General features: G+C 42.5%; 1 protein-coding gene across 2 annotated transcripts in view; it reads right to left on the reverse strand.

Annotated features, from left to right (window-relative positions):
• RGS7BP (regulator of G protein signaling 7 binding protein) overlaps window positions 1–23,408 on the reverse strand; it is a 105,800-nt gene that overhangs the window by 5,746 nt on the left and 76,646 nt on the right. For both annotated transcript variants that reach the window (XM_061129704.1, XM_061129705.1), the window contains exons 4-5: window positions 13,488–13,635; window positions 11,414–11,484 (exon numbers count right to left, since the gene is read on the reverse strand). In XM_061129704.1, the coding sequence (XP_060985687.1) occupies window positions 11,414–11,484; window positions 13,488–13,635 (219 nt within the window). The remainder of the gene's footprint in view (window positions 1–11,413; window positions 11,485–13,487; window positions 13,636–23,408) is intronic.

The following is a 23,408-nucleotide window of genomic DNA, read 5'->3' on the forward strand; positions in this document are numbered from 1 at the left end:
CTGCACCATGCAGGAATTTGTTGTGGCACATGGACTCTCTAGTTGTGGTGTGTGGGCCAGTTCCTCCATGGCGGTGGGATCCTACTTCCCCAACCAGGGACTGAACCCACATCTTCTGCATTGCAAGGTGAATTCTTAACCACTGAACCAACAGGGTAGCCCCTCTGGAACGTTTTTAAACCCAAGCTTTGCCAGGACCACTTGCACTGCTCTCCAAGAACAAAGCTAAGATGTTGCCCTCCTTTCCCCATCCTAATCTTGGAAGATGCAGGACCTTGGGAAAGAGCCCAGAATCGGGAGTGAGATGAAGAGATGGGTATAGTGAAGAATGTGCCCCAGTTGAATAAAACTGGCTTGTAGATGACAGTTGGTTTTCTCGATAACTCAGCCTGGCGTGCTGCAGTCCATGGGGCCGCAAAGAGTCGGACACGACTGAGCGATGGAAGGAAAACAACAAGACACTCAGGAAACTGTCGGGAACAAAAATGAGTCCTGGCTTTCTGGTCCTCTTACATAAATTGTCATCCAAGTGCCCTGGCTTTTCTCTCCTCAGCCCCCAAGGCTCCCATGTGTCATACCTGTTTGTAAATTAGCATCACCCACAGAGCTGACAGTGTTCCTTGGAATGCTGCACTATGTTACAATTTAGATGGAACTAGAGTAGCAAGTTGGAGGCAGGAAAGAAGACAGGCACCCCAGCTGGGCACATCAGATTAATCAAACACAGCCTTCTCCCCACAGTCTCCACAGATGACAGTCCTCTCTCAAAACCCACACTCCGCTAATGTGGAGAAAAACAGGACTTTCTTTGTCTTTTTTCACAGTGAAAAATAATTCACTATAATCTGGATGTCAACATTTTGAGACTAAAAATGGGACATCTCTTTTTTTTTAACAGTTAAACTTGCCCCAAATTGTTTAAGACACTGAAAGCAATGTCAAATCCTATATATAAGCCTAATTTCTCAGCAAAATCTCTCAAAGATGAATCATGATATATCTGGAGCAGAAAGAAATGATAACCATATTCTCTCACCATTTTTAGGGCTCTCACTTCTTTAGCCACCAAATGATCAGTGAACTTAACCTAATTGGATATGGCATAGACACAGCAGATCCTGAGGGTTTTAGTATCTGTTTGAATGCTGACCACGCTTCCTGACACTCAAGTTCAATTGAAAGTCAACACTTCCTTGGAATAGATGCACCAAAACTATGAAGATACTGATAGGAAAGGAAAACTTTATTTTTATTTTTTTGAGACTTAGAGATCTATTTTCTGAATTCCCATTTATTTCCTGAATTTCCTATATGTTTGCCTTTCTCCAAACATTTAAGAGATTTGGGAGTGACCTCACTGGTATTTATATATTATAAAATGCAATTCTTGACATGTGTCATTCCCACTGCATGGGGAACTGTCTACATACATTGGTATGTTGTATTTACAAAGCAAGTGTGCATGCGTGTGCTGTGGCATGTGTGTTCTGTGGTGGTATATTTGCTTCCATTTCCTCTTTTTTATGTATTAAAAGCACACAGCTATTATGCACAGGGATTATGAGATTTGTATCAAGACTGACCTTTGTATCTGTGCATTCATTACAGTGAATCAAAAAACCTCTGTGCTATTGAAATTCTCCTCATTCACCCTTCTTTTCATATGTATATATATATAACATTCACTTGTGAGTGCTATATACACACATGCACACACATACGTATATAGCATTCACAAGTGAATAGGACGTATTAGAGTTGATGAGAAAGTGCTCAGATGTTAAGCAGAGGACAGGCTGCCTAATAAGGATGACTGCTGGTTTGGGGCATCTTTGTTGAGCATCTGTGACACCTTTGCCCAGCCCAGAGCTTGTCTGATCATCACCTAGGGCTGAGGTGACGCTGAAGCTTAAAAAATTCTTGGCAGAAATTCAGAGCAGCTTTCTACACTGTAGGATGCTGACACCTGCAAGTAAATGCTGAAATTCACTGAGCAGTAAGTCTGCCTGGAATGGTTTGAAATGTATTCAATGCCAAGGAAAAATGTCTTTCCACATTGACTGAAATCCTGTCTTCGAAGTGAGGGGCCGTCAACAGAATGTGAGCAAAATGGGTGTTTTCCCACATTCCAAACTTTCTGGGCTAATCCATCTGAACTTGGGAAGTCTTTGATTTTTATTGCTAATGTTTGAGACTTCTACAGTGTCTTTTTTCCAAAGTGCATACTCTCAAAGAACTGTAACCTAGGACAGTTTTAAATTTGAAAATAAAAAGTGAGAAAGGGAAGAGGAAGGAGGAAAGCATAGCAGAAAGTGAAAGAAAAGGAGATTAGGGTATTCAGCCATCAGTAAGTTCAAAATTCAGTCATTTGATGTTTAATTTTTGGGTGCTACTAGAGCCAGGTACAATAATACCATTTCAAATTGCTTCTGCCAGTAAAAGATTTTTTACATAAATGATACGTTAAGAAACAGAGGGCATGAAAATGAGGTTTGCAAATAATAAACTGAAGTTTGAGTTTAAAGCTATGTTCTCTAAGTCAAGAGGAGTGCTTATGATGGAACTGCAGTTGCAGACTTCTATTCTGGAAAAAGAACTTCATCTAATTCCAGGGTTCCCAAACATGGGCAGATCAGTTTCATCTGAGGGCTGGTTAAAGCACAGATTGCCGGCCCCACTCCAGAGTTTCTGAATCAGTAGGTCTGGGGTGGGGCCAGACAATCTGCATTTCTTACAAGTTCCCAGCCCTGCTGATACTTCTGGTCCTAAGACCACACTTTGAGAACCACCGAATCAATTAAAGGCCTATGAACTGCAAGGCTCTATGTCAGGTGCTGAGGGTAACACCAGATGGGTCCTAAGAGAAAGGTGACTCTTGGCCTCAGGGATCTTGGTTTGAGTAACTAGGAGGCTTCATTAGAAATGCCATTGGAGAGATACAAATAGAATGCTGTGAGAATTCTCAGAGGGAAATTACTCCCATCTGTAAAGAGAACACATGTGGAAGATTCCTGGGGCCTTGGTGTTTATGCTAGGCCAAAAGGGGTGGGGAGAACTTGGACATTTGGTGAAGTAGGGGGACAGGCGTTCTGGATGAAGAGAGCAGTGTGAACAAAGATGTGGAGGTCAAAGGCAGCCTGAATTGGGTCCAAGTAAACAGTCCAGTTAGGCTGGAATGAAAGGCATATGAAGAAGTGTTAGTGTAAAACAGAACTACTGAGAATTCCCTGAATAAGGCCATATACCTTCTCTTGCCTCCCTGACTTTACATACACCATCTCCCTTTTTCCAGAAAAGTCTTTTCTGATTGCTCTATGCTTCTACCTTCATGCCTGCATTCATTCTATAAACAATTGCTATAGCCCTTGGGCTTCCCTGATAGCTCAGTTGATAAAACATCCGCCTGCAATGCAGAAGACCCTGGTTCGATTCCTGGGTCAGGAAGATCCCCTGGCGAAGGCATAGGCTACCCACTCCAGTATTTTTGGGCTTCCCTTGTGGCTCAGCTGGTAAAGAATCTGCCTGCAATGTGGGAGAACTGGGTTCGATCCCTGGGTTGGGAAGATCCCCTGGAGAAGGGAAAGGCTACCCACTCCAGTATCCTGGCCTGGAGAATTCCATGGACTGTCCATGGGGTCACAAAGAGTTGGACACGACTGAATGACTTTCACTTTCACTTTCATAGCCCTTGGAACATTGTCTGCTTCCAACCCTGTGCATCCACAATTCTATAAGCAACTCTTTATGAGACAATAAATTTACCCTTGCTGTTCAACTCTTCATCTCTCACTCACTCCTCAACCCTCCGAAATTAGGCTCTGTGTGTGCCCCCAGTTCCTAGAAAGCTGATTCTGGCCACCTCACCAGTGACTCCTTTGTTGCTAAATCCTATGGGTAATTTCAGTTCTTATTTAGCTGAACTGCCCAACACTATGAGCCATTCTTTCCTTGCAACTTTCTCATTCCAGTATGCTGAGCTTCATATCGGTTTCTTGTAAACTCTTCTTCTTTCCCCTCAAACCTTAAATTTTGGTATTTCAGAGCTCTTCTGTGTCCTCTCTGGGGGTGGTCTCAAGTATTTTCAGGGCTTCACTTGCCCACATGCTGTTTGTGTTTACCTCTGTATTTCCTGCCCTTCCAGCTCCCATGTCTCACACCAACATAAGGCACGTACATCCACCACGAGCTCTGAGCACTGGCCTTGGAGTGTCCCCACAATCAGAACTCCATCTGTCCTGGTCTCTACCTCTACTGGTACCGTGCTGTTCCACCTTAGTGATGGGTACCATCATTCACTCTGCTCTCCAAATCTGAACTCAGGTTTCACCCTTGATTCTGCTTTGCGAACATATTTCAGCCAACTGGCCGTATCCTCTTCTCCAAGCCCCTGGCTTTAGGTCAGATTGTAAGCATTTCTTACCTGGCTTATTGTACTTGCCTACTAACTGAACCCCTCCAGTGACCCCAGGATAAAGTCCAAATATCTTAATATGAATTAGAGGGCCCTTAATGACATAGCCCCCCTACCTCTCTAGTCTCTCTCTGAAGCCTCTTTTCTAACCACTTTCCCAATTAATGAAGTGCTTGTAGTTCATCAAAATCCCCTGCTCTCTCATCTCCCCAGATGCCTTCACACATTTGGAATTTTCTGCCTAGACTGTCTTCTTTCCATATTTTTCTTTGGCTAATTCTGATTTTTTATCATAAAAAAAATCTCAACTCGCACCCTTTGCAAAAAGCAATTCTCAATTACTCCTGTCTCCTCCATCCCCATTTATAACTAAAATCTGACTAGGTGAGAATCCAGTATGCCCTTGTAGCATCCTTTACTAACTATCATGGCACTGTTGCATTTAAACACTATTTTTTTTTGGTCTTTCCAGTAGGGTGTGTGTTTCCAGAATTCACGTGCCATACCCTGAGGGCTCTATCACAATCTCTGCAAGGGATGGCTATGTCATTTGAAAAAGCTTCCCAGGTGATTTTCATTCCCATTTTGTCCTGTTGAGATGGAGAGCCTCTAGGGCAGTGGTTCCCAACATTTTTGGCACCAGGGACCAGTTTCGTGGAAGACACTTTTTCCACAGACTGGGGTGGGAGGGTTTCAGGAAGATTCAAGAGCATTACATCTATTGTGCACTTTATTTCTATTATTATTACATCAGCTCCACCTCAAATCATCAGGCATTAGAACCCAGAAGTTAGGGACCCCTGCTCTAGGGATAGAGCCATCCCTAGCACCTGGCACATCATGGGTGACCATCACATGTTGGATGATGGTGGGGACAAAGAATGCTGAGGTGAGAAATCTATTTTTCCTTCGACAGTGTATAGACACTTAAAATTTGTGAGTAGAGGCTCAACATAATTAGAGTAATGTACTAAGAAACTGATGATGATCAGTGATGAGTGGATTAGATTGGAGGAGAGAGAGAGGGGCATAGCATACGTCACACTGAATCCTGGGCAAAATGTTGTACAGATTGCAAAGAATCTGGGATAACTGGCAAAACTGCCCAGAGTGACATTCAGACACCAGTTTGAAGCACAGAAAGTCTTTAAGTGAGATGCTGGGGAAAGACCTACAAGGTCATCTCTAGGCTAGCAGGTGGCATAACAGCTCAACGTCCTTCAGCCCTATGCCGGAGAACTCAACCATGGCCAGGTTGGTTCCAGTTAAGCACATTCACACCGGAGTGGAGCAGAGGTGTAGAGAATGGGGGAACTGTTCCTAGACCCGGTTTAGTCTGGAGTAGGACTCTCCACATGTGGTGCAATGGTAAAGAAACTGCCTGCCAATGTAGAAGACACAAGAGATGCAGGCTTGATCCCTGGGTTGGGAGGATCCCTTGGAGTAGAAAATGGTAACCTGCTATAGTATCTTTGCCTGGAAAATTCCATGGACAGAAGAGCCTGGTAGGCTACAGTCCATGGGGTCACAAAGAGCTGGACATGACTGAGGGACTAAGTGCACATGCGCATGCATGCACGCACACACACACACACACACACACACGACTGTGCAGGAGAGGACCATTCTAGAACAAGTGCAAGTCCTGACTGATCCACTCGAGACTGACTCTAATGCGGGGTTACCACCAACTGAATTTTAGGCAAAAGTAAATGTACTGACAACACCGCACAGGATTCGTGAAGTCAGAATTTTGGAAAAGGTGAAACTGTCTTTCAGGCTTAATTTATTTCTGCGATGCTTTGTTTGATTACAGCCTGCATTTAGAAGATGCTTGTCCTTCACTTTCCCATCTCCTTTTAGCCTTTGTCAGTAACCTTGTGGGCTCTCCACAGGTGGTTCCATTTGTAATCCATTTGACACAGCAAGACTCTCATAATTAATGAAGCTCCCTACAGCACTGTCAGTGACCCAGAATGTAGGACAGGAGAGGCGCTGAAGCAGAGGAAAGGATAGCGGGTTGAGAGCCAGAAGACGGGGAGGTTGTGGGGAGCTGGGGCAGAGCAAGGCAGGCTCCCTTTTCTTCTGCGCACCTTTGTCTCCAGTCTTAAACAGGAAGTATGGGAAGGCAAAGGCCCCATCTCAGATGAAGGCATAATCACTAACCATTACAATTCCTGCTCTTGGCCACTTTTGTTTGTCACTGAAAGTCAATTTACAGCATATTGTTGCTAAGTCAAGTTTTGATTGTGGTGGGAAGGAGAGATGATAGGATTAAATCTTGAAATGTTAAAATCAACAGGAAGAGTTTCTGAGTTGAGGGACAGGATGGAGTCTGGAAGGGCTTCCCTGGTGGCTCAAATGGTAAAGAATCTGCCTGCAATGCAGGAGACCTGGGTTCGATCCCTTGGTCAGGAAGATCCCCTGGAGAAGGTAATGGCTACCTACTCCAGTATTCTTGCCTGGAGAATCCCATGGACAGAGCAGCCTGGCGGGTTATGGACCATGGGGTCGCAAAGAGTTGGACACGCCTGAGCAACTAACACACACACACACACAGACACACACACACACACACACATGTGGAGTTTGGAGAGCAGGGCAATCAAAGCATTTCCAGGGTGCGTCCCCACATACTTGCCTGGCAGGATTTCTACATGGTCAGGATTTGAGTATGGAAAAGGGGCAGCATCTTATTCCTTTTTCTCTCTGCTTCAAACACACATGTAAATGGAATAAAAAGAGAAGAGAAAGACACAGCCAGAAGGAAAACAGATGGCTTTCTATAATGCTTTTCATCCAGTTAGAATTATGTTTTGAAAATAAGGTCCTACAGAAAAGAACTGGAATACATTTTTCCACATGTCATCCCACACCATTTTCTGCTGATGAAACCTGGATAATAACGAGATTGTCTAAACAGAGTTCCAGGAAGATAATGGGACAGGCCTTGTGCTCTACCTTGGTGTATCCAGTCAGAGAGAGGAATCTGGCTGATTTGCTCGTTAAAATGGTGCCCTGTGCCTCTGCTAAAACATGTGCCCAGAGTGACTCCCAGAGACCTGCTCTCCTTCCTTTAGGCCTTCTCAGACCCCTGGTGGAGACTCACATCCCTGCTTCTCCACTGCTCACTCCCAGTGTGGTCAGTCAAGTCCTACTCTTTGCGACTCCATGGACTGTAGCCCACAAGGTTCCTCTGCCCATGGAATTCTCCAGGCAGGAATATTAGAGGGAGATGCCATTCTCTTCTCCAGGAGATCTTCCTGACCCAGGGATCGAACCTGGGTCTCCTGCATTGCAGGCACAGTCTTTACCATCTGCGCCACTGATCTCTGTTCTGGGTGTGTTTAATGAGCCCGCCATCATACTGTGAGGACCGGTTAAACACGCCCAGAATAGAGATGCATCTTCATGTGCTAAAGGTTCCCTTTTCTCCCCCAAACGAAGAAACCTTAATTTCCCACAAGACTTCACCTGAATTTTAAAAATTATTTTAGTACATGTATGACTGAGTCACTTCACTGTTTACCTGAAACTACCACAACACTGTTAACTGGCTATACCCCAATACAAAATTAAAAGTTTAAAGTTGGAAAAAAAGTATTTTAAAATCATACGGCATTACTCCCTCCTGAAGAAGACCTTCTGTCTCCTAGCTTTTTCCTTTTCATGTCCCAAATGGATTTAGGATTCAAGTCCTGGGTGTCCCTTGTTCGGATGTTTTTTTTTCCTTTTCGCTGATAGTATCAATCATTCACTACTATTATTACATTTTTAAAATGTATTTAAAATTCTAGTTATTTTTTCTGCTTATAAAAGTAATAAAGTTATACAAAAGATTTCTACTATATTATCCTTTTATGATTATAAAGATGCCCTAAGTAAAGAAAATAAAATATCTGTTCTTCCAATAATGCCTGATTCAAAAACTTTTGGATGAACTTTTACTAATTGTAGGGGGTATGTTTCAGATATTTAAATTCAATATAGGCTACATGGAATCCATGAAATTCAGCCTGGGGGGTCCTTGGGTTGTCACCCTTCTAAGCAAGTACAAGAGGAGGCACACATGCTGTTGGTGGGGGTTCTTGCTCTACATATTAAGAAGCTGAGGATAGCTTCAGAGGTGAGCCCCAAATCCAGTCTCAGGGATCAATATTCTGGAGAGCAGGTTCAAGGTCAACTTTTCATGGATGTTACTTACACACAGTGGCTTCAGAGTGAATGGAAGCAGGGATTATTCCATTTGATGATGATTTGGAGTTTTCCTGAGCTAGGTTGGTGAGCCAACTGGTAAATAATAATAATAATAACAATATGCTGCACTTGTTGGGCGCTTCCTCTCTGTAAGGTTAGTAGCAGGCATGTGATATGCATTTTTTCACTGAATCTTCACAACAACTCTCTGAAGTAGGTCACCTAATCTTTTTTTCAGGGATGAGGAAACATACATGTTCAGAAATGAAACAACTTCTTCCAGGAAAATGGCAGAGCCAGCATGGTAACCGAAGGCTAGCTGTAACCATACTCACATCTAGCAGCAAACTTGCATGCTGTGTCCACAGGGCTCTCGTTACCACCATGTGTTGGAGTAAAACGCTGCTTTTTTAAAACCCTACAAGGCCTCTCAAACATAACCCACAGCCCAAGGCAGTAAGCCCTGGTCAACAGGCCCTTCAGGGGGTACTTGCAGCTACCTGCGGCACCGCATCTCCTGCCTCTTATTTTCCAACGCCACCTCCTTCCCTTGCAGCTCGGATCACCTCGCAGTCTGCTGTCTGTGTTCTCACCTCCACCTCCCCACCTTCTGCCACGCGGCTCTCTGAGCCAAGCTGCGCTCCGGCTCTGCCGCCAAGTCCTCTCCCTCCTCGCTCAGAGGCAACCTGCCCTCCCTCCTGCTGAGGCTGTGCTCAGCAAAAACAGCCGGGGGGTCTTTCTTTCTTCTACAAACCCTGTTCCCACCCTGGGTGTCCCACTCTCTGAAGCGGATGCTTCACTTAAGATTGCTCTTGGCCATATGTGCTTAGTGAAAGTGATTATTACTAGCCCTTTGGACGTATCTTTAGACTCTGGGGCTGCAGAGCTGGGTGCAGGTTGAACAAACATTTACTGTTTATGCCGGCTGTTACTCTACTGTGTTCCAAGCATTTCTCTAGGTACTGAAGACAAGACAGTTAATGGAAGCATACAGGGACCCCTCCCTCACAGAACTTACATCCTAGTGAATATCCCCTTTCCCTCTCGGTGTTAGAGTGTATACTCCCATGGGATAGTTCTGGAGACACACTGCCTGGGATCACATCCCAGACTTCCTACTTATAATCTATTTGGCCTTGGCCAAGTTAGCTAGCCTGTGTCTCAGTTTCCTGTATAGCATTTCCCTCAAACATGTTATTAGAATTAAAGAAGTTAATACAGTTAATACACCTAAGGTATTTAGACTAGTGGCTGTGACACTGTAATTTATATATATTTGATCTTCGACCTATTCCTGGCACAGAGCTACTAAAACTCTTGGAATGCCCTTAGAGAGCCATAAAGATGTCTTTTGTTAGGTTAATAATGTGATTTTGGGAAAACACCTGAGGATGGTGTTTTCCTGAGCCAGGAAAACACCTGGCTGCTAGGAGAACCAACTCTGTGATTGGAGGGTTAGAACTTTCAATCCCACTTCTAACTTTCGGGGAGGGGAGAGGGGTTGGAGGTTGAATCAATTGCCAATGGCCAATGATTTAATCAATTAGGCCTGTGTTTAGGAAGTTGCCAGAAAAACCAAAACGGAAAGGGTTTGGAGAGCTTCTGAGACTGGGGAAGATGGTGCTCCTGAAGGGGGCATGGAATTTCTGCACCCTTTCCCCACACCTCGCCCACACTTCTGCCATCTGGCTGCTCCTGAGTTAATCTCCTGTAATAAGTCAGTGAACTGGTAGGTAAAATATCCCTCTGAGTTCTATGAGCTGCTCTAGTGAACTAATTGAACCTACAGTGGGGCTCATTGGACCCTCTGATCTATAGCTAGATGTACAGAAGCTCAGGTGACAACTTGGGCTTGGGACTGGGGTCTAAAGTTGGGGGGAAGACAGTTTTTTAGGACTACTGAACCCTTCACCTGTGGTATCTGATGCCATCTCCAGTAAGTGTCAGAAATCAGTTGAGCTGCAGGACACCCAACTAGTGTCTGATAATTGCTTGGTGATGCGGAAAACGCCCCCACACATTGGAAATGGATAAAAAAATCACAGTGGCAAGATATGCTAATTACTATTGTTAGTTTGTTTAGATAACACATGGATGGCAGAGCATTTCCTTTGGAAGTGTTCTTAAGTCTCTTCCACGATAAACTTTAAAGAAAATTTTTAAAATTTTGACTGGGTCTTTGTTGCTGCGCGGGCTTTTCTCTGGTCGTGGCAAGCGGGGGCTACTTTTCCTTGTGGTACACAGGCTTTTCTCATTGTCATGGCTTCTTCTGTTGTCGAGCAAAGGCTCTGGGGCACATGGGCTCAGCAGTTGCCACTCTCGGGTTCTAGAATACAGGCTCTGTAGTTGTGACGCACAGGCTTAGTTGCTCTGCAGCAAGTGGGATCCTCCCTGACCAGGGATAGAACCCGTGTCTCCTGCATTGGCAGGCGAATTCTTTACCACTGAGCCAGTGGGGAAGCCGGCTGTAAACTTTAAGGACAAGGGCCGAGTCTTCAGCCCTTTTGTGTTTGCCACACATGGTGTAGGTGCTCTCCACAGGGTAACAATGAATACATGCTCTCGACTGATGGGGCCAGAGAAGGTGTCTGTTATCAGAGTGTTTCTCAGCTCCCCCTCAGAACAAAACTGCTTTCACCTGATAAACTATTCTCATCCTCTTATCTTCTCAAGGAAAGACAAATGTACATTCAGTGCCTTCTATTGCTTGTGTAAAAAACACTTGCTTTCATTTCTCAAGAAACAAGACCCAAGGTTATCGTGGGAAAAACACACCCTGCCTCAAAAAGAAATGACAAGACTCACCTTGATTTTTCAATGGTAAAGGCATAGTTTCCCTGAGTTTGCTTAAAAGGTTTTTCATTTCTCGCATGTCTCTATAAAATTGATAAAAAGAAAAAATAATCAGCTGTAAATTTGTGAAATGCAATCTCCAACCGTCTGTTCTATGACATAACTGAAGGACAAAGTCTGTGCCTAAGTGTACCAGTTTGAGCCTCCAATAGGCAAATAATTGCATTTATTTTGCTTTTATGAGAAAAAACAAAAAGCTGAGTTGGGTTGGCTCTGAAGGAATGAGAACTACTCTGACAAACATTTCCACAGGGCATTCTGCTGGTAGGAGCCCTCCATCTCTGCCTTCAGTTGGAGCTGGCTGAGATGAGAGACGAGCCTCTGGTAATAAGGACAATACTTCAGTTTCCAAGGGCAGGTGAAGGACACACCGCTAGGACACCAGAGGTACCCTGAGTGAGGCTGAGGCTGGGTGATCCTGTCTCTTCTGGTCCCAGTGCTGTCCTGGCTGCGTGGGTTCACTCCCCGTCGTCTCTCATTACTCAGATTGAAATTCAGAGTAACACAGGTGTTAAGCTTTTCCAAGGGTCAACACATTAAATTGACCTGGAATATTTTTAAAAAGCCCTCCTAGTAATTTTAAAGTGCAGCCCAGTTTCAAATCCACAGATCTCTTAGGGCAAAGTGATAGGGAGAAGCAACGAAGCCCTCTCCCATAACAGGTCCACTGTGCCTACTTCCCACTCGCTCCCATCTCCTTTGACTAAAATCTGGACTTTGAGGCTGCAATGAAATACTGCCAATGCTGAGGGGTAGACTCTCCTATTATTATTATCTGCCATAGCTTGCTCTCTGACAAGCTTACAAGGCTTGATTATGCTTCTGCTCAAGGTTTCTGAAAAGGAAAATGGCTTTGCTGATGGACTATACCCTGACCATGGCACTCTGGCAGGTTTTTCTTCCTGGGAATAGAGCTAAGCATTTTCTACTTTATAAATTAAGAGAAATCACTCCCTCATCATTTGTCTATAGTTCTATCAAATCATGCCAACCAGCTTTATTGTCTGAATTGTTGGATTTCCAAGCTTATACAAAGTCCAAGTTTTATTAATAGCACATAATTACCACATGCTTCAATTTTCTATAAACACAGAAATTTGGTAATTAGCTTTAGAATTATATTACAATCTGAAAGTAAAACCACAATGGCTATAAATGCCACTGTGTGTTACATTTCTAAAAATAAAAAAATAAAATGTTCATTATCTTGTCAATGACTCAACCCCACACACACAGAGCTCTCGGTGGAATTGCCCAGCGTTCATTCAGCTGCTCCATGTTGGCTCTGGGGACATCAGTAGCAAAGGACAAGAAAGCAGTGTGAAGGCCAATAAACAAGGGGCTTATGCCTCTGCCTCAAAGAATGGAATTTTTAGCATCAAGATGTGATTATGATTATATTGCTTCCTTTTCCCAAGTGAAATAGAATCACTGTATAACCTCTTCTTCCCAAGAAAGAAACTCTGTCTCTGGCCTTGAGCTACTGCTTGTAAAGATAAATGCATTAACACGCTTTGACCACTAAGGGGCCATCAGCTAAATCCCAGGAGAAGTAGAGAAGACAGCTCTTCAGAAAGCTGTCTGTGAACTAGATAGATGCCTCGGCTCCGAACTGGACACTAAGTAGGCCATCCCATACACCTGAAATCTGAAATCTCCTGGAGGTATCTTTGCACGATTTTGAATTATTCTCCCTTAAACATGGAAATTTTGGGACCCAGCCCGTTGAGTGAGCAGTGATGGGTATATAGATTCGACTTTCTTGCTTCCCAAGGAAGCACTCGGTTTTCATCTCCATGGAGACGCAAGGCTGATGGAGTGGGATGAGCAGAGGCTGGGAGCCCACGTCTCCTGGCAGTTCTGCTGCCATTCTGTAGATGGATTTGGACCCCTTACTGTCTCTCATCTCGGTTTACTGAGAGCTCTGTTTTCTGAATCTGAAAGAAAAATAATCTCAACTCTCTGTAGCGCCTAGGTATTAATTGGAGGAGGACTGGCAATCTATTTAGGGTAACTTCCCACTTACCTTTCAGTGTTCTCAATGTCTGTGGAAACCTGCCAGGAATGTTGCTGAATATCTACAGGGGATGATGAGGAGTCCTCGAGAGCAGGTGTTTCAGCACACTCCTCAATTTTGCAATCCAGACTCTTGGTTCCCCCTCCAGGCTCCTTTCCTAAGGGAGTGGGTGTTGGTAAAGAGAAAGAGATAAGAAATCATAAATGCAAATTCTATACCCAAGGTATCATTGCAGACTTTGGCTATGCTTTGAGCTGAATGCTCCATTAACCCTAAAAACTTTTATTAATATTTATTTTATTATTATTTATTTATTTTGGCTGTGCTGGGTCTCTGATGCTACACATGGGTGTTCTCTAGTTGTGGCGGGCAGGGGCTACTCTTCGTTGCAGTGCGCAGGCTTCTCATTGTGGTGGCTTTGGTTTGTTGAGCATGGGCTCTAGGCTCGCCGGCTTCAGAAATTGTGGTGCACAGGCTTAGCTGCTCTGTGGCATGTGGAATCTTCCTGGAGCAGGGATTAAACCTGTGTCCCTTGCATTGGCAGGAGGATTTTTAATGGCTGGATCACCAGGGAAGCCCCTAAAAACTTTCTGAATACTAAAGAGATTTGTGTGTGTGTGTATGAGTAGCATATTTTCACAACATTCTGGGACAGGTATCTTGAGCTCAATGCAACCTGAAGTAAGGGCCCTGCTTTTGATGGAGTGTCGGGGAGTGAAGTCAGATTAGCTCGGGAGAAGGGGAGTTAGCCTGCGAAGTCATGCTGCCCTTTGGTCCTCAGATGCAGGGCCAGAGGCAGGTGACACCCAGCAGGAGCAGCAGGAGCTCCTGGTGTTCGCTCTGATTCTGACACCAGCTCTGTGGGCCTGAGGGAAGCAGCAGAGATTAAGGACCTGCCTTCCGTTTTGTTGGCTCTCCAGCCTCCTGCAGTGTATCCTTCTGTGAGGAAAGAGCCCCGTCTCAGGATCCAGCCAGACTCCGTTGAGACCATCAGTGTCATCAGCTGACGCACCACGCGCTGGATGGCTGTCCGCAGCAGTGCATTGCCAGTGCACTAAGACGTGTACTTACCATGACTGATCTTAAGGGAGTAAATCAAATGCTTTCTGGAAACAAATCTCCAAATTAGCTAAGCCATAAATTCCTATGAAATTACATGGGAGGTATAGTCTGTGGCCCAGGTGTCCTCTGTTAATGTCTTTTATTCTGCCTTGAACATCTAGGTATCTGCAAGGAGATATCTTGTTATCATGGGAAGGGCCTGTGAGGTTCAAGAACAGGATTCGAAACCTGGCCTTTTCAGTTGTTCACTTATTCATTCATTCACTTGCGAATGTTTCCTGAGTGTCTGGTAAGTATCAGGTACCAGGCTTGATGCTAGAGATATAGAAGTGAGAGAAAGACATAGTCTTTGCCTCATGGAGCTTAAAGTGCTGGAGATAGACAAATTAAAAAATTTACAAATAATTACAAAGCTGTTGTATAATATGATCTAATCTGGTAAAAAGTGGATAGCTATACTCTTTCACTCTTTCAACGAGTTTTATTTGTAATATGTAACTACAGCTCTAGACTAGTTGCCAAGAAATCATTAGAGCCTGTATCATTGAATGTTCATGAGATAGCAGCACCACCTCGTTACCTCTTAGCTCAGTTTCCTCAATCATCATATAATTGTTTTTGCATATTAAAAAAAAAACCAAAAAATAAAAACACTTAAGAAAAAGCAGACTGTTATGGTAAAATCTAATGGGAATCTTTTCCCTTGGGTTCCTGATTTGAAGGGGTCTAGCAAAAATTCTATCCCTGTCATTTCTAACCCATGAGGTAGCAACACAAGGAGAAAGAGACAAGCAATTAACTGGTAATTAACTGTGTACCATTCATCAGCCTACAGTAGAAATGGACCTCTGCATATTCAGCCAAAGCACAAACACAAGTTTACTGGTGAAATTTTTGATCCTTTTTGTATACTTTATGCACACTGATCCTGGGTGATGGAATTGCTTTTCCAGTTTTATGGTATTTCTCTTGATGAGATTAATTAAGTACATAATTTAGCATATTACCATTTCCCAGTTGTAAGGCATTGACTTCTTAGCATTTGCACTCATCTCCTGGTAGAATGCTCAAGTGCAGTCCATGTGGCACCCACCTCTGAGCATTCAGCCTTGGGATATGAGTCTGAGCAGTGGTGGCTAAGACTTGAGTGAGAGACAAAACAGGGTGTGTCCCCCCCCACAAACGGCCCAAAGCTCTAAAGGAGAGGCCCATCTGAAAGCACGCCTGGCTCCTGTTCTGCTCCTTTGGTGCTGAAATGCTGTGGAGAATGGAGTATGTTTGAGCAGTAAATTGGAGACCCAGAAGAGTCACACAAATTCTCTGCTTTATGGGCTCTGCTTGGCGTGGGACCACTGTAGCCCTTGTCCTGTGGTCAGGACTAGAGAGCCCAAAGCTTTCATTCATGGGAACAGGCGAGAACTCAAGGTGGTGTGATGTTCTGACTTAAAGTCCCCCCTCTACCTCCTTCATATATTCACTTCTTACACACGAAGGCTTATATGGACTCCAGTCCACAATCACTTCGTTGACTCTTACTGCCTGTGCTAATTCTACTTACATAAGGCAATACATTCTATAACTTTCTCAAAGGAACATACCTACTCATGTATTCCTGAAACATGCCTATGAGCTTGCAATGCCAAGTATACCCCCTTTTCCCTCATTTTCGGAGCCTAGATCTAGCTCTGCTAATGCAGATGGACAAGAATGGAAAACCTGGATGCTGGACCTGCAGTCTGGTGCTTTCTGTCAGCTCACAAAAGCTCTGCAGAATTTCGATCATACTATATCTTCTCTGGCTGGCACATCATAAGACAGGAGACTGGAGTGGTTTTCAATTTCAGAACATGTATTCAGATCAAAACTGCTCTCATTTACTGAGAGCATTGACTTGACACTGGGCCTCTTTCCCACTACAGTCCCTATGTATTGCCTTCATAGAACTTACCACTGGTGGAAATTATGTATTTGCTAACTAGTTTATTATTTGCTTGCCCCAACCCTACTCTAATCACTCATCTCCAAACTGGATATGTAAAGTCTGTAAGGTCAGGAATTTATCTGTTTTCTTCAGTTCTGTAAGTCCAGTACCAAGGATGAAGTCTTACACATTGGACAATTTCAATAGATGTATGGCATTAAAAAATAATTATATATATTATACAACTTTCTTTGCCACGTTATCATGGTTAGAGATACTTTCATATTAGTGCATTCTGATTTATTTCATGCTTTTTAATGGATGCATATTCCCCAGCAAGGAATTGACATCATAATTCTTCCCTTTCTTTACCATATGCCAGTATTTGTATAGGACAGATCCTTTAATACAGAAAACTGGGACAAAGTACATGTATTCACATTTTGTACTTTAATGCATATTGCCAAACTGGCCTCCAAAAAGGCTATGCTAATTTTTTTGGGGGGGTGCAGGTGTTGGGTCTTTGCTGTGGTGTGCAGGTTTTCTTGTTGTGGAGGATGGGCTTTGTTGCCCCACAGCACGAGGGATCTTAGTTCCCCAACCAGGGTTTGAACCTGCGTCCCCTAAATTGGAAGGCAGAGTCTTTACCATGGACTACCAGGGAAGTCACAGGCTATGCTAATTTACATTTCACTTCCACCAACTCTGAATGAGAGAATCCATTTCCATATACTTTTGCCAGAACTTTTAATTATCAATATTTAATTTTTGCTTATTTGATGGGGGAAAATAGAATCTTTCACTGAAGTTCTTTTCCCCTCTCTTTTATTGCTACTGAGATTAAATTTGGATCATTGAAAAAGCACAGAGTTCCAGAAAAATATCAACTTTTGCTTTATTGACTATGCCAAAGCCTTTGACTGTGTGGAGCACAACAAACTCTGGAAAATTCTTAAAGAGATGAGAATTCCAGACCACCTGACCTGCCTCTTGAGAAACCTGCATGCTGGTCAAGAAGTAATAGTTAGAACTAGACATGGAACAACAGACTGGTTCCAAATAGGAAAAGGAGTACGTCAAGGCTGTATGTTGTCACCCTGCTTATTTAACTTAAATGCAGAGTACATCATGAGAAACGCTGGGCTGGATGAAGCACAAGCTGGAATCAAGATTGCCAGGAGAAATATCAGTAACCTTAGATATGCAGATGACACCACCCTTATGGCAGAAAGTGAAGAAAAACTAAAGAGCCTGTTGATGAAAATGAAAGAGGAAAGTGAAAAAGCTGGCTTAAAACTCAACCTTCAGAAAACTAAGATCATGACATCTGTTCCCATCACTTCATGGCAAATAGATGGGGAAACAGTGACAGACTTACTTTTCTTGGGCTCCAAAATCACTGCAGATGGTTACCACAGCCATGAAATTAAAAGACACTTACTCCTTGGAAGGAAAGTTATGACCAACCTAGACAGCATATTTAAAAGCAGAGACATTGCTTTGCCAACAAAGGTCTGTCTAGTCAAGGCTATGGTTTTTCCAGTAGTCATGTATGGATGTGACAGTTGGACCATAAAGAAAGCTGAACACAGAAGAACTGATGCTTTTGAACTGTGGTGTTGGAGAAGACTCTTCAGGGTTCCATGGACAGCAAGGAGATCCAACCAGTCCATCCTAAAGGAAATCAGTCCTGAATATTCATTGGAAGGACTGATGCTAAAGCTGAAACTCCAATACTTTGGCCACCTGATGTGAAGAACTGACTCATTTGAAAAGACTCTGATGCTGGGAAAGATTGAAGGCAGGAGGAGAAGGGGATGACAGAGAATGAGATGGTTGGATGGCACCACTGACTCAACGGACATGATTTTGAGTAAACTCTGGGAGTTGACGATGGACAGGGAGACCTGGTGTGCTGCAGTCCATGGGGTTTCAAAGAGTTGGACACAACTGAGCAACTGAACTGAACTGAGATTAAACTTAATATTTTTTGTAAGTTAATTGGCTACCTGTATTCATTCCTTCTTTACATTTTCTGTTCATATCACTTGGGCTGTCTTGCTGATTTGAAAGAGTTCTCTCTCCATGATAGATAATTATAATTTCAACTGCAAGTGAAACTATAAATTATTAGCATCTGAAATTTGGAACTTCAGCAAAAGATGACTCATTGATTGCTTTTTCAGTACTGTCTGGGTTTCATGGTTTATTAAAAGATTTTGCTTTTCTTGAATCTGGTAATTTATTTGTCCTAGAAAATCATCTACTAATTACATTTTTAATAGTATAGTTTTCTATTGTAACTGTTTCTAATTTCTAATGCTGCATATTGCTGGCTGACAATTTCTTTATGTACCGCTGCTTCTTGGACTTCATATCTTCCTCTTTCCTGGATTCATTTTAATTTTTCTGGAATATATCTTTGACTATTTCAGAGGAGATCTCTGAATACAAAATTTCTTAGTCTTCATATTACTGAAAATACTTTTTGCTTCTCTCTCTGTACTCGCACTTAAATTCTAATTGGCTGGATATAAAAATCTATGTTCTAAGTTTCTTTCAGAACTTGGCTGATATTATTGTCTTTCTTCTATATATATATATCCAAGGATGCTATGTATGTAGACTGTTTATGGCCCTCTGAAAATTTTTTTATCTTTAAACAATTGAGTTATGAAATGGTTCCTAAATATGTTTAAATATGAGTACTTTATACATTACTCCTTTTTTGGCATTTGACTTGCGTTTGCAGTCTATTTTCTCCAATTATTTTCAAATCTATAGCAAATTTCAAGAATAATTCAATGTACATTCAAATATTCTAGTTTCACCAATTGTTAATATTTAGACCTAGTTTTCTTTTTTTAACTTATTTTTTAATTGGAGGAAAATTGCTTTACAGTGTTGTTGGTTTAGTCATATTTTTCTTTTGTCTCTCTCCCTCTCTCTCTGTGTATACATATATATGCACATATATAGATTTCACATATAAGATTATGTATATAATTTATATATATGTACAATGTTTATAATTTTTGACAGGCCATGTAAAAGTTACAGACATTAATGATATTTCATCCCAAATACTTCAACATATATCTCTTCAAGAACATTTTCCTATATAGTCTTAAAACCATTATCACATGAAAAACTTTATTTAACTTTAATTAAATCCATGATTCAATTCAATTTGATGCAATACTATTATTTAATAGATGGGCTTCCCTGGTGGCTCAGATGGTAAAGAATCTGCTAGCAATGCAGGAGATCCCAGTTGGATCCCTGGGTCAGGAAGATCCCCCGGAGAAGGAAATGGCAACCCACTCTACTATTCTTGCCTGGAAAATTCCATGGACAGAGGAGCCTGGCAGCCTACAGCCCATGGGGTTGTAAAGAGTTGGACACAATGAGCAACAAACATTTTCACTTTATTATTTAATATATCTATATCCAAATTTTCCAGTTTTCCAAATATTCCACAATATCCAGTTTTTCCAGTAATGTCACTTTTAGCTTTCTTTTTACATTGAGGCATTCAATTAAGGCCTATGCACCACATTTATCTGTGATGTTTCTTTATTCTCTTTTAATCTAGAATAGATTCCTGGTCTTTTTTCATCCTTCATGACGTTGATAGTTTTGAACAGAGTCCAGGCCAGTTGTTTTAAAGAATGTCTTTAAATAAAGAATTGTCTTGATTGTTTCCACAAGTCTAGATTCAGAGTAAACATTTTTAGCGAGAATATTATAGAAGTAATACTGTGTCCTTTCTAGTGCATTGCATTAGAAAGCACACAAGTGTTTCTTCCATTATTAATGAGGTTAGTTAAGTACTGATCGCATGGTTAAGGTGACTTCTTCCAGCATTTATAGGTGGAGGAATCCTTTTCCCTTTGTAATTATTAAGTAATATGTGGAGTGATTTATTGAGATGTTACAGCCTTTTCAATGTAAATGTTTCTTCCGTTGGGTTTGGGAAAAGCTTTTCTATTTTTGTTGATTATATTTTCTCAGTTCTACCAGAATTCCTATTTCACGTTAGAGTCTCTGGATCCTATTTATCCCCTATATTCTATATTCACTGTGGGGACTGTGTTCTGGGAGAGTAACTTGACTTGACCTTTCAGCTCCCTGTTTTATGGGTTTCTGTTTGTTCTGGCTGCACTGCAAAGCCTGTGGGATTTAGTTCCCTGACCAGGGACCGAACCAGCACTCTCTGCATTGGAAGCCCGGAGTCTTAACCATGAGTCCCTGTGTTAAGCTCTCAGTATTTCCATTATAATAGTTGTTAAGAACTGTGAAGGGTCTGAATTTCCTCTGTGTGTGTTAATCTGCCACAATCTCATGGGTACTGGAAAGAGACACAAGACTCCTAGGTTAGAGACAAAGACAACTTCGTACACAAAGCAGGACTAGAGTGGCAGCATTTGTGTCTTGAGACACCGGAAGGGCCAGATCATACGCCACACACACAGGAGATGAGAGCCCTGAGCTTAGGGATCCAAAGTCTTCTATAAGCATGTCTGCGCTTTGCTTCGGAGGGAAATATTTTCATTATACTGAATTGTAAGCATGCCTTGCTCTGGAGGGAGACACAGTCTCTCTTTTTCAAGACATTTACTAAATAAACATTGTTGAAAAGATAGTGTAAAACGAAGGCAGTCAGTGTCTCACTTTGTAAGACATGCAGACATGCAAGACACTGAAAAACTGTTTCCCAACACTAATTAAACCATCTACTGAAATTTTATTTGATAGATAACACTTTCATTTCCAACAAAACTGACAGATTTCTTATTGCTGTAATGACTGTTTCTGAGGTGTGACAGACCTAAAATAAATCTCTCTGAGACTATTGATTACATTTATATTTTAAATTCTTCATCTGTTTCTACTTAAAATCTGTTCATCAAGCATTAGCTGTTTGCATATTGCCATTTGGTACATCCCTTTCAGGGTGTTCGTTTTCCTGTTTACCTATCATTCTGATGAGCATCTTTCTTCTGGTGACTGGAAAAGGAGCAGGTGTTTGGCTGGACAGTGCATGTCTACAGCTTGTCTTCTGGGTGCTTCTTGTCTCCACTGATAAGCTGACCCGGGTACACATCCTATTTCTTGGGTCCCGTGTTTGCTTTGAGTTTCTTGTTTACAAGTTCTACTCCAAAGAGATAGGTGGAATGCTTTAGTCTGAGAAAAAACACTGCAGTCTTCTGCTCCCTTTCCTGTTCTGCAGCTGCCCTCATGGAGGATTTGAGTTATTTCACCCTCTGTTCTGCTTTGCCGCCCAGTCCTGACCCTCACAGCAGGAGTCCTCCTGGGCAAGCAATGCCTATCTCAGTTACTCAGTGTGGGGGTAGTCCAGCTCTTGCTGAATGCAATTTTGAACATTCATTTCCCTGATAGCGTTTCCAGAAATCCTTCCTGTGATTTGCATTTGTTGACTCTTAGGTTGAAGTATCTCTAGAATCGATTTTATTTTTGTAGTATTTTTCTCCTGCATGAATTTCTTTTGTTTCTCTTTGAGTTTCTTATCGGCTCTGGCTTCCTTTCTTCATTTATATCCACCAATCCAATCTCCATTGCTTTTGAGCTTTGAGAAATTCCTCAATTTCTGGCTTGTTGAAATCATCCTTCCTCGTTTTTCAGGGCCATGGGAGACTGTTTTGTGTTTGCCTACTTCTATTTTTTTTTCTCCTTTTCTCCCTCTTTTTTTTTTTCCCTGTGTGACAGAGTTTTGGCAAATGAATTCTTAGTAAGAATGATGTATGCGTCTTCCAGATGAGCTTCTAAAAATCCTCCCATAGGAACCCTTATGCTTTCTTTTCTCCCCTGACTATTGGATGGATGTGGGGAGTGGAAAGAATGAAAGGGCCCAGCCCACCCCAGTTCTGGGGTTGGACTCAGACACGGGTGAATAGTGAACTCTTTTTGTTCTAATCCATTGAGATTTGGTATTGTTTCATGCAGTTGGTACCCTACCCTGACAAATAAAAGAACCAAAATGGATTTATTCTTTCCATTATATCTTCCCTCTCTTTCAACAACAGCATGAAAGCAAATTCCTTTTGCTTATTCAATAATTATTAACTGAAAGTAATGGTGAACACGCTCGAGGTGATCAATTCTAGAGAGGACAACAGACAACAAATCAGATGTCTACCCCTCAATTTAACATGTGCCTGGGGAACACATTGGGTGGGCATAGGTCCAGCCATGGAGAGCGAGGGAAAGCTCTCTGCAGGGAAGTCCCATCTAAGTTCCAACTCAAAGAAAGTGCAGGGGTAGACTATGTGAAGAGGTGGTTGTGGGACAGGGTAGGGTGGGCAATATGTTATAGGCAGAGGGGCAACTGGAAAGAACTTCCAAAATCAGCTTCCTCAAAGCAGTTCAAGATTCCTTGAATGTGGCCAGCAGGGTTTGGAGGGCAGGTGGGGTGACTGGTTAGAGATGAGGTTGGAGAGGCTAGATGTTCTTTTGAGCCCAATCAGAAAGTCAGCAGGGGAGTGCCCCACATACCCAGACAGTGGAAGATCTGAGTTCTGCATCCCCAGCTTCCCCCCTTTGACCAGCGATCCTCGGAAGGAGCACCTCAGATGGTGTCTGTGCTGCTCTCAGGAAAAGGGTCAGGCTGCTTCCAGACAGTAACTTCAAGTCAAAGTTTTATTTTGCCCAAGAGTGACTGTGCATTTAAAATCATTTTTTTTTTTATGAAATGAAAAACTCTGTCCCTTGAAAAATCAATTTCAGGCCTCAGTGAACAAGTATTTTCTCAGGGAGAAGATGGAGGGAGGGGAGATGGAGAGCCTTTAGAGCACCTTAAAATCACACTAAGCTGGCTTCACCCTGTCGAGAACCAAGACATCAAAAAGTTGGCCACGTTCCTCAGGCCTGTGCAAAGCTTTTGGCCTTCAGCTCCTTTGGGATTTCCATGTATTTTTAGCCTGTTT

Source organism: Dama dama, chromosome 25, assembly GCF_033118175.1.
Source record: "Dama dama isolate Ldn47 chromosome 25, ASM3311817v1, whole genome shotgun sequence".
NCBI classification, from domain to species: Eukaryota; Metazoa; Chordata; class Mammalia; order Artiodactyla; family Cervidae; genus Dama; species Dama dama.